This window comes from Nelumbo nucifera, chromosome 7 (assembly GCF_055504915.1).
Source record: "Nelumbo nucifera cultivar China Antique chromosome 7, China Antique-T2T, whole genome shotgun sequence".
Lineage (NCBI taxonomy): Eukaryota > Viridiplantae > Streptophyta > Magnoliopsida > Proteales > Nelumbonaceae > Nelumbo > Nelumbo nucifera.
Genome location: NC_142655.1, coordinates 29,017,166 through 29,028,665, shown reverse-complemented (window position 1 = coordinate 29,028,665; position 11,500 = coordinate 29,017,166). Strand labels below are relative to the sequence as shown.

At 36.8% G+C, this 11,500-nt stretch overlaps 2 protein-coding genes across 2 annotated transcripts; both read right to left on the bottom strand.

The window, feature by feature from the left end:
- Window positions 1-1,426: 1,426 nt before the first annotated feature.
- Window positions 1,427-3,501, bottom strand: LOC104593660 (polygalacturonase-like). Its single transcript, XM_010253628.1, has 6 exons — window positions 3,070-3,501; window positions 2,630-2,919; window positions 2,246-2,477; window positions 1,809-2,019; window positions 1,547-1,617; window positions 1,427-1,453 (listed from the first exon to the last, which is right to left on the bottom strand). Exons 1-6 carry the CDS (start codon window positions 3,499-3,501, stop codon window positions 1,427-1,429), a joined length of 1,263 nt encoding a protein of 420 aa, XP_010251930.1.
- A 1,441-nt stretch (window positions 3,502-4,942) lies between these two features.
- LOC104593661 (polygalacturonase-like) lies at window positions 4,943-11,128 on the bottom strand. Its single transcript, XM_010253629.2, has 4 exons — window positions 10,039-11,128; window positions 8,553-8,842; window positions 6,452-6,674; window positions 4,943-5,546 (listed from the first exon to the last, which is right to left on the bottom strand). Exons 1-4 carry the CDS (start codon window positions 10,468-10,470, stop codon window positions 5,322-5,324), a joined length of 1,170 nt encoding a protein of 389 aa, XP_010251931.1. The 5' UTR covers window positions 10,471-11,128; the 3' UTR covers window positions 4,943-5,321.
- Window positions 11,129-11,500: the final 372 nt, after the last annotated feature.

Here is an 11,500-nt window from a genome sequence, read left to right as displayed (position 1 = left end):
AGTCTAAACATTTCAGCCCTTTGGTAATTGTTGCTAGACACTTGGGCCTTAATAAGACATTTGCTACATGATCTCTCAGTCATTAATATCTAACACTGGGATTTAGTGAAGAACGTATTCCCTTAACACAGCCTAATGCCACACCCTCTCATCAATGGGTCCTAGAAAAGAAATATTTTGCAAAAAAAAAAATCAAAATAAATTATTTATGAATAAATATACTTTTACAAAATATATCTTAATAGACTTTGAAATCTGCTATCAACAATTTTTTACTTTCCATTGAAGACAGTGTGTTCACAGATATTCTCTTTGTTTAACATAACAAAGGGACTAATCCTATCATAATGTTATAAATTTAGGTTATTGTTTTATTTGATATGTTTTGATATTTACTTAAAAGATTAGATCAAGTTTTATTTCTAAATAATAATCCACTTTGGTTCCTACATTATTTGAAACCATTTTTTGTTTTTGTTTTAACTATCGATTAAAAGCTCATACTTATTTTTTGGAGTGAATAGATACATGTTTAAAGAAGAAAGCTTTTGTTTGAAAGTGGGAATAACCACATTGTTGAAAAGAAGAATTAAGGAGGTGAAGTTGTGTGACTTAGATATCTGGCTAATTTTCCATACACGATGTCACACTGTGATCCATTTGGAAAGCTTGTGATATGGTGATATTTGAGGGTGTGGGGTGCCTTGTCTATTGTGGATCTAGTGATTAGTAACATTACTCAATGCATTGAAGAGTGGGAGATTGGTGGCTCTACTAAGCAGATGCTTTGTTCCTATGGCTCTTCTACTATGACTTCAAATCAGCCCCCAACAACATCTTACAGCACATCCCTGCCGTGTATTGGGAACATCTCCCAATGATGACATCATTATTTCTGGTACTATCATCGGGAGATGTTCCCAATACACGGCGAGAATGTGTTGTGGGGCACAGTCTTGTGGGATAGAACGGGGTAGTAAATGGGATGGGATAATATGCTACACAAAAGGGAGGTAATATGTTTTTTTATAAGTCACACAACGTCATGTGTTGGGTAATATGTCCCTTCATGAGAGAAAAGAAAAAAAAATGTTTTTTTATAAACTGAAAGATGCTACACAAAAGGGAGGTAATATGTCCCCACAAGAGGTGATCAATTTATTTGTTGGGTAATATCCCCACGTCATGTGTTGAATTCAGAGAGATGCATGCTGGCGAGTTGAAATCAGCCCCCACAAGATAATTTCTCACAACGTCCCACAGCACATCCTCACTGTGTATTGGAAACATCTTTTGATGATGCATCATCATTTCTGGTATTATCATCGGGAGATGTTCCAAATACATGGCAGTAATGTGCACATGGGATGTTGTGGGGAAACTATCTTGTGGGGGGCTGATTTGAACTCCATACTGGCGTTAGTTGCTAGAATTTATCTTTAAAATACAATGCCTACAATAGTAATAAGATTATTAAACAACTATGATCAATTTGGCAATGAAATAACAGAAAAGACTATATTATATTCATTGCAGCACCACTTACAGAAACCCTACTACACTTCACAATAATGTGAAGCATAAGGGCAACAACATAATCTGAGATATGGATAGCTACTGGAAAAGAAAAACAGAAATATGGATAAATACAACTATACAAGGTCCATTTTCGGTTTTCTGCAACCAGAATCCTGTTCATCAGCCATCATCACCTTCCTATTGTAGTCAATTCATATGTATGTATGTATGTATGTATGTATGTATGTATGTATGTATGTATGTATGTATGTATGTAGTTCAATTCAGACAGCTGCTTGGTTTAATTAAACCAGCAGCTATTCCATGTGCATGTGCACAAAACGACTTCGCTATTTGGTTCTGGTAAGTAAGTGTTATATCTTCCAATCTGATTCCGGTACACGGTTTCGCCACACTACAGTTAATCTTGACGGCGGTTGGTGTTGCCGACGTTCCTCGGATGCCTCTGTATGTCACCTGGCTGACAGTAATGCTGGAAGCCTGTGAAAATCAGGTCACCTTGATCAAAACATTTGAATGAAAAATTTGTACAATCGTGGGTGGCCCAATTCTAAGCCCAACAAAGGAGCCAACCAATACTGGGAAGCCCTAATTCAAGTTGGGCTGAAGTGGGCCAAGCATGAAAGCCCAAAGCCCATTTACTTGGGCAATTTGGAGAAACAAATATTTCCCCAAAATCAATCTTTGTATGATTGTGGCACTGTACCTTATGAGGACAAGAAGTTGCAGAGCTGGAGCAGTAGTTCTGGTCAATGATAATGGGATTTCTAACATTTTCCATTCTAACGTTTTCAAAAACGATTCCTCTAGCAAATCCATTACTGGGCCTGGCCCACGACTTAATTCTCAGCCCATTTGTAGTCCCAGTCATAGTAACGTTTTTAACTGTCACATTCTTCACCCCCGATTCATTCAGACTCCAGCCAAGACTTCCAATGCTGCAGAAAAACACCCATTCAAATATTAACCTCTGTTTTTTTTTTTCTAATTTTAATTATCAAGATTTAAAAACTGAATAATTTACTCAAAAAATAGAAAATAATTCTGTGCACTGTGCAGTGAAGAATGATCTCTCAATGTGTATTCTCACCTGATGCCATGTCCAGGTCCACATGCAATGTTCTCTATCCACAGGTTTCTGGTTCCCGGGCCAACCGAGATGCAGTCGTCGCCGGTCCTGATGCCGGAGTTAACGATCCTGACGTTGGTTGATTTTTCTACGTGAATGCCGTCGGTGTTCGGACTGTTACCTGGGGCAGAGATCACCACTCCTTGCATGGTCACATTCTGGGCATTGTCTAGCACAAAGTGGAACTTCTGGCTGCTTATCGACGTTACTCCATTGATCAGGATGTTTCTTGAGTCCCTGAAGACCAGCGACTGGTCTCACAAGCAAAGAGCAAAGAGAAGTTGTCAATTATAGGTAAAATAACAAAAAACAATGAAAACAAAACCATTCATATTTCTTCTCAGAAATATCGAAATCACACTACAAAGTATAAACTGTAATAACAATGAAAACAAACCTACCCGGGCTCCGGTTGGGCAAGAATTGCCGGTAGACTTGCAATACCACAGAGACGAGCCTTGCCCATCAAGAGTCCCTCCATAGATTGAAACTCCATTGACGTTCTGGAATGCAAGCCAGTTGCTTATGTTGCTGAATTCTCGGTAGTTATATGGAGCCACGAGTGTGCCCTGAATGATTATCCTGACATCTGAGTTTCTGCAACCGCCATGGAAGACGATGTGGCCGAGTAAATATCTCCCCGACGGCACATAGATGATGGCCGGACTGGTTGAGGCACAAGCCGAGGACCATGCGTTACGGAAGGGTTGGGTCGAGTCAGTTCTGCCATCTGGGTTGGCCCCAAAACTGATCACATTGTAGGTTGTGTATGCCGATACTGAGTGGACGAAGAGCAGAAGAGAGAAAAGAGAAGAAAGAAACAGCTTCTCCATTGTAGGTTGTGTATGCCGATGCTAAGATTTCTTAGCATGAATCATGTATTCAGTATTATAAATCTACAGATTAATACAGTTATGAGTCTTTAGACTTTTATTCCAACTGTGATTTTATTTATCAATTATAATCCAACTAGAAGTAGTTCCTCGAGAGTCCTAATTTCCTACAGTGCTAGCGAGTGAGAGTCCTAATCTAAGTTGTGCCGTCCGGTTTATCTAAGGTGGGGTTTGGATCGGCAAATTTTGGGTTTTGATATTAATTTTGGGCTGAGGTCTTGGTGCTTAATTCGGCTCAATTTATATCCGGTAGGCAGCACGTTCAATGAGCATTTGGATTTTTTTTTTTTAAATTTGTCCTTAAAATACCCCCAGCCTACTCTATTAAATATATCAAGTGTTCATTGAACATGCTTGGGTTGACGGAGGACGGGAGGACTTGGGATCTCCTGCCAATACATGTTCCAACACCCTAGCTAGCTACCAACTTGATTTGACACCACACTTCTCACTATGAAATTAGGACCCACCATAAAAGTGGGATCCGTCATGTATGAGATGTACAGACCAATAAACTAGAATCATACACATGATAATGATTCATCTATTATTTATCAAAATTCATGGGCGGATTTTGATTGGTCAAAACTCTTTCCTACCATATATCTTTTCTGTATCATAGATGTTCATGACAGGTGATCCGGTCTTGAATGGAAGATGTTACAAAAACTGACCATTGGAGAGAGAGAGAGATCAAACAACTCCACTATCAATAAACAATATAATACCTGTGGTGGCATCACCTTTGAGAAGGGAACTTATTATTCTTGAATCTGCATCCTCCAAGCTGAAATAAGATGTGTTTGGTAACTATAATATTTTAAAATAGTTCTAATGAAAAAAAAAAGATTTGAATTTAATTAAACATCATATATTGAGAGAAAACATTGCCTGCTTGATTTAACATTACCAATTTATGAGATGCTCATAGGCTCCTAGTGAGTCCGGATCACCTGACAAAAAAACACATTCCAACCCTCTCTACCAACATGATTTCACACCGCACGTCTCATACAAGGGAGGTCCCACTTTTATGGTCAGTCCCCGTCTCATGGTGAGATGTGCTGTATTAGATCAAGTTGGTATAGGGTTTGATTGTGTTTTGTTGGCAAAAGATCCCAACTCCCTTATAATATCGGGATTTGTCATCATTCTCATTAACATCTTGTTAAAGGAATTGGGATTTGCTCTTCATAAAGCGTTGCTCACACTAACCTCACAGCACATTCCACTGTGTATTGGAAACATCTCAAGTAACAACACAAAGTAGTACAAGAGATATTTCCAGCAATATGAGAAGTAAAAATGTTATAGAGTAGTAAAATATGAGAAGAGGAAATCCATAGAGAAAACCTATTGATCAGAGCGAGAAGGATGTCAACTTTGCAAATTTGCCATAATTTTATTATATTATACTAAAACCCATTACCCAATATTAGTCCCAACCATCTAGGGTCTTGAGAGGGGTCGACTGGATACGAACCTTAACCTTTGGCACTTTCATGCACAAAGTGTTTGCTCTTAGACTTAAACCTACACTCTCATACTTGTCAGCCCGAGATTATACCATTACACCAAGCAATAACCCCTTTTAATACATCATACTAAAAAAGTAAAATTTAATAAAAAAAAATCTCTTTATTATGTTTCTTCCATTGTATTGACCCAATATAGTTCCCCAACAAGATGTAAAAGAATAACACAAAGAAATGGATGACTACTACAATGGTGTGCATTCCCTGATTCATGTTTATCTGAAATTATGCATGTAAGCAGCTTTCTGGTTCAATGGAACCATAAACTATTCCCTCTGCATTGCTACAAGAGGATTCCGCGGCATGGCCCTCACAAGAAAGATGTATATCTTCTAATATGATCCCTTTGCACGGATTCTTTGGACTACAGTGAAATGACATAGCAACTTGTGTTGCTGAGGTTCCATGGATGTCTTTGTACGTCACATTGCTTATTTTTACACCTGAAGCCTGTGGAAAATACATAATTATGTTAATTAAATAAAAAAAAGTATGTGTCATTTGGCAAGTCTTGTTTAAAAGATCTTCTGACAGACCTGATAGTCAAAAGACGATGTGAGCTTTTGCATTAAGGTCTTAGCAGCTTGAAGACCATTTGGTTAAGGTGTATCTTCCAATACATCTTTCTGCGTGAAGATGCGATGAAAGGCACCTTTTAGCAGCTTGAAAGACTATTTGGTTAAGGCGTGTCTTTCAATGCTACGTGAAGCAGCACTTTTTGGCAGCTAGATCTTTTCCTAACCAAATAGGAAGAGGCAAAAATGCAGACTACCGGGCTTCTAAACAGTCTACATCCCGCGCAGAAAGGCATGCCAAACAAGGCCTTAAAATGCGGCTTAAGCCCATTTGATGGGCCAATAATTCCAAACTTGCACCACATCTAAAGTTGAAGTGGACCAACCTAGCCTATAATCCCATCTCTCATTGGTATCACTTTGTTTAAGGTGGTGTTTGGTGCATCCTTTTGGCATGTCTTTCACTCTGTGGAAAGCTTAAAAGACCAAAATAATGGCATTTTTCTGTTTGGTATCGTGTAGACCAAAATACCCGAATATGGGTGTGCGGAAAGACCAAAAAAACTAAAAATTAGGAAGCTTCAAATGAAAATTTTGGCCTTTCCACATTAAAAATAGCCTTCCCAGTTGTTTTTAACAGCACGATAAAACATGACGCTAATCAAACAACCTTGATCTTTAAAAATAAGACCCCAAAAACTCATTACATCTTCTTATCTATTGGGCTGTTAAAAGATCTACTTAGAAAGATTTTCCAAATCACCCTAAGTTGTTTTTTTTTTGTGAGGGAATTTAAAAAATAAATAAATGAATTTCTTATTTTTCCAAATATAGACTTACCCCACCATGGCACCCTCCATCACAATAATTCTGGTCAATTATGATGGGGTTTTTGACATTGTTCATGGTGGCATGTTCGAAATGGACCTCATTTACGAATCCATCATGTGGTGTTGCAAATGTCTTGATCCTCAACCCATTTTCAGTACCCGTAAAGGTAGAAGAAGTAACCGTCACATTTTGAACTCCTGGTTCATTAGGTACCCTTCCAAGACTTCCGATGCTGCAAGAAAAAATCTCCCTTAGCCAATATTTTCCAAAAGATCTATTTTATATGCTTAAAATGCAGTCAGTTTATTCTTTCCCCTTAGAATTTTGTGATTTTCTTTTCAAATAAAAAAACAAAAAAAAATAGATATGGGGCTATTATAAATTCATTAGATACATGCCTAAATTCATTATTGATGAATTTATCAATTAATATATAACATTAGATATGTGTCTAAATTTTCTTTTCTTTTTGTAATTCTTTGTATTTTCTATTTTTAAAAATTTTATTATCTGATTATGGAATCATTTCATTTCTACATTGATTTTAAATTTGGTATTCAATTTTCATCATTAATAAAACTATTTATTATATTTGATACTTATTTTTGTTTAGTATAATGAATATAAATTAGATATGCCCAATTCTTTTTTGTATTATATATTTTATTTATTTTAATTTTATTATTTAATTATGGTCTTATTTATTAACCCATTTGATCCTAAATGGTTAAAGTGCTTACCCACCACTAGGAGGAAAGAAAATGATTTTGTTTTCAAATTACCTCTAGAAATATTTATTTTTATACTATTAATATTAATGTTGTAGATTTAATTAGTAGAATTTAATGATGAGAAAAAAGTACATCTTAAATATAGAATTTAATGAGAGAATATAAATTAGATATGAAATTTAATGAGAGAGAATAGGAAAATAGTTTTATTTCCAATTGATTTTAAATTTTACATTCCATTTCCAAAATTAATAAATACATTTTTTACTTATCATACTTATTATTGTTTAATATGTCAAATATATAATGTTAAAAATGTTCCCATTTTTTTTTGCATTTTATCTATTTTTGAGTTTTATTATTTAATTGTAGCAATGTGGATTGACCCATTTGACCCAAAATGGTTTAATTTCTTACCACCACTTAGATGAAAACACTATTTTTTCAAGTAAATTTTAAAAGTATTAGTTTTTGTATTATTATAATTATTAATTTATTATATATGGATTTAATTAATAGAATTTAATGATGAGAATAAACAAAAATGTCTTAAATGTATGATTCAATGAAGGTAAATGTAAGCTAATACCTTAAATGTTGGATTTAATGAGAGTGAATTGAATATCTTAAAATTACTTCTTTTCAACTCATTTAATATTAATAACCAATTATCCTATTTGCCCTCCTTTTTTATCAATAAATTTAAATATAGAGGGATAAATTTTGTCCTTAAAAAATCCAGAAATGTTCTTGAGCCTATTCATGCTTTTTAAAGTAGTATAGAAATAGATAGTTCTTTGAAATAGTAATAGAGCTTGTTCAACCAATGGTTTAGTGTTTGATCATTTCCACCCTATTTATAATTTGAAACACAAGTGTGGTTGGGACTATGCTTGTCCACACTTCATGCCCTTCATGTGAGAAGGCGCATTGGAGAAGAAAAACCTATTCAAGGACCTCACCTAATGGCTAAAGCTCTTTTAGGTTGAACAGTTCTTTGAGAGGTTTAAAAAGAAAGAATCTAATCACTCTCTTATAAAACACGAGCATCTTTGCATCTCACGAGTCTAAAGTCACTTCCAGTATAACTGAAAATAACATGGTTTTCAAAACTGGACCGGACTGGAAAACCCAGGACTGGTCGGGTAACTGGTTCCATTTCACCCTAAAACTGATTTTGGCCAAAAACCGATGATTTGGTCAGTGATCCTTTGACCCAGGCGATCAAACTGTAGAACCAGACAACGATTTTTTTCCATTTTTATTTTTTAAACCAGAACAAGCCATCCATTCAAACCAGAAAATCAGACCGTTCAACTCGGGAACCGGTCCGATTTTTAAAAACCTTGGAAATTAAATACTACGAGTCTATATCTCACCTAATGCCATGTCCAGGTCCACATGAATTGTTCTCCATCCACAAGCTAGTAGCTCCATAGCCAATGGAGATACAGTCATCACCAGTCTGAATATTGGAACCCAGGATTGTGACGTCTGAAGATGATTGTACATGAATGCCGTCAGTATTCGGGCTGTCGCCTGGGGTTTTGACATTCACCCCTTCCAAGTGCACATTCTCGCAGCCATCGATCACAAGGTGGAACAACTGGCCGTTTGTCAACAACAATCTGTTGATCACAATGTTCCTCGACTTCTTGATGGTCAAGGACTGTTGCACACACACGTATATACAAGAAAACTTTAGAATTCTAAGAATGCTTTGTTTTCACCTCTTCTTTTGAAATTACCACATCAGCAAAAACACAAAATCAAATTGGTCTTATTTCAAAAGAAAAAAAAACAATTCATGTTTTGAAAATCATAAAAAACGGAGTCCAGATCTCCTGTCCACACAAACTCTGCCCCACATAACATCACAGCCACACATGGAGAACATCTCATTCTCCTACATAGTATTATGCAGGGGAGATGTTCCCAATTCACGGAAATAGTGTGTTGTGGGTAAATGTGGACAGAAGATCTGGAGTCTAAAAAATGATGGTTTTTAAAGCAAATACAAACTTCCGTAGGACAGGAAAACCTATGCTTCTAGAAGGACATAATACGAGAAGAGCTTTAACCAATCAAAACCCTCGTGAATTTCGATAAATGCCACTTGATGGATAACCAATTTTGTAATACTGGTTGATTGGTTACAAATTTTTCTAGTATCATCATAGACTAATCTTAATTTACGTTTAAATTCAATTAAAATAATATTTTAAGTTTTCTAATCAAATCATCAATACCAACCGAGGGGTGGCTCATTGATATAATTGACGCAGAGTTGATTCCCGCAACCATTGATTTGGGGAAAAAAGGGTTATTAGCGGTGTGTGGCATCGAGTACGTACCAAACAACAAAAAGAAAAAACCAAATCACCAAGTGGAAAGACAATTTGGTGTTTTGATTAGAGAGTTTATTGATTGTGAATAGGAGTGCAAGTCGGGTGGGTTGGGCCCGGTTTATGATCAATCTAGGTCCGGCCCTAAAATTTGGGCTTAAGGCCTGAGTTCGAGGTCAAGCCCTATTTTCCTAACCCGAGCCCAGCCAGCCCCAGTCCACTTTAAAATTATATATATATATATATATATATATATATATATATATATATAAATATATATGCAACATTTACATATATACATATATATATATATATATGTATAAATGTATATAATTAGGAAGTGTTCTAGCTACCTAAGGGCTAGGCCCGAGCCCAGCCCAAAAAATAAAAAAACTCAACTTCTTGGGCCCAAGCCCAGCCCATGTAAAATTCCGCATTGGGCCAGTTCAGGCTCGGGCTGGGCCTGCCCAAGTTGCACCCCTAATTGTGAATTCTTTACAATTAGAAAAGTTATGCATACCCTGGCTCCGTCCGGGCATTTCTTCCCATCAGCTTTACATTTCCACAAAGAAGACCCTTGGCCATCAATTGTCCCTCCATTGATTGTAAATCCATCAACCTCATCAAAGAAAAGCCAAAACGGAGAACCAGCAAGGACTCTGTAGTCCGACGGGGCCACTAAACTGCCATCAATTTGCAACGTGACCTTATTGCTCTTGCATGGGCCACTGAAGAATGCACGGCCCAGTAAAAAGCTTCCGGGCGGCACATAGATTGTTGCTGGGCTGTCCGAGCCACAGGCCTTCGCCCATGCGCTGAGGAATGCATGGGTTGAGTCAGTATGGCCGTCTGGTCTGGCCCCAAGATCGACCACATTATAGGTTGTGTCTGCAGATGTTGGGTAGAAGAAGACGCCCAGGAGTGAGAAGAGAAAAGCTAAGATCTTCAACATTTTGAGAGAGAGAGAGAGAGGTGAAGGTTGGATGGGAGAAGTCAAAGTGGTTTGGGCTATTTATAGTGTTTGGTTGGTAGGGGACGGACTGAAATGGTTTGAGCATTGAATCCAAAGCAAAAGTGAGAAGTGAGAACAGATGACAAGAGTGTATTAGGGCCGTTTGATAATAGCTGAAACGGGTGAACTGAATAACTTATTGTTTTGGTCTTTAGTGAGTAAGTTATTAAGGAGGTTGTTAGCTCCTTAGGCTCAATTTGGAAGGACTACAAATACAAACATGTTACACTATAAATACATACAAAATAATACAAATTAGAAGGTTTTGCACTCTACAAATTTGCATTCATATGGGCCCAGTTTGAAAAAAGCATAAATACAAATATATAAAAAATAATACAAAATACAAGGTTTTATTAACCATTTATCTATTAATTGATAAAGTAGTAAGTCATTCAGCCACTGGATCCGGGTTACTTGGGCTTCGCTTGACTGAGTTGAAAACATTAACATATAAGCAATGTTTGGTGAAGTGCCTGTTTGGGAGGGCTTTCCTGTAGGGGCTTTTCACTTTGTAAAATGGCCCCATCCAAACAGCATATAAGAAAAATGCCAAAATCTGATGTCCTTCAGCCAAAAAAACGGGCTTTCCATTAAAGCTTCTTTTAGCTTGTGCTTGGTTTAAAAGAAAAGGTACCAAACACAGCATTAGTGATTTCTCGCAATACATTCGAAGCTTCAGCCCTCCCAAACAGATCCTTAATTAATCATTTATTAAAACGAACGGGTGGCCACAAGGCCCACAATATCTGTGGATGCGTACATGGTATGTCTGGTTTTTTTCTACAGCCTACAAGTTATTGCTTAAAAGCTACAAAGGGGAATGGAGCATGTGGCTGCCCACAATAACAGAAATGGAGAAGAGTACTCGTTTCTTCTTTATTCTGTTTGACAGAAAATAAGAGAGAAACCAAAAGTTGTGGGAAAGTTTTTCACAGCTCTCTCTCTCTTTTGTGTGTTTTAATCATGG

Coding starts and splice junctions, on each gene's coding strand:
- LOC104593660 (XM_010253628.1), bottom strand. CDS start 3,501: ATGGAGAAGCTGTTTCTTTCTTCTCTTTTCTCTCTTCTGCTCTTCGTC. Junction 2,020..2,245: donor CAACTTCTTGTCCTCATAAG/GTACAGTGCCAC, acceptor TGATTTTCACAG/GCTTCCAGCATTACTGTCAG. Junction 1,454..1,546: donor TGAAGTGTAGTAGGGTTTCT/GTAAGTGGTGCT, acceptor TTACTATTGTAG/GCATTGTATTTTAAAGATAA.
- LOC104593661 (XM_010253629.2), bottom strand. CDS start 10,470: ATGTTGAAGATCTTAGCTTTTCTCTTCTCACTCCTGGGCGTCTTCTTC. Junction 8,843..10,038: donor AATGCCCGGACGGAGCCAGG/GTATGCATAACT, acceptor TGTGTGCAACAG/TCCTTGACCATCAAGAAGTC. Junction 5,547..6,451: donor ATGGAGGGTGCCATGGTGGG/GTAAGTCTATAT, acceptor TATTTTCCACAG/GCTTCAGGTGTAAAAATAAG.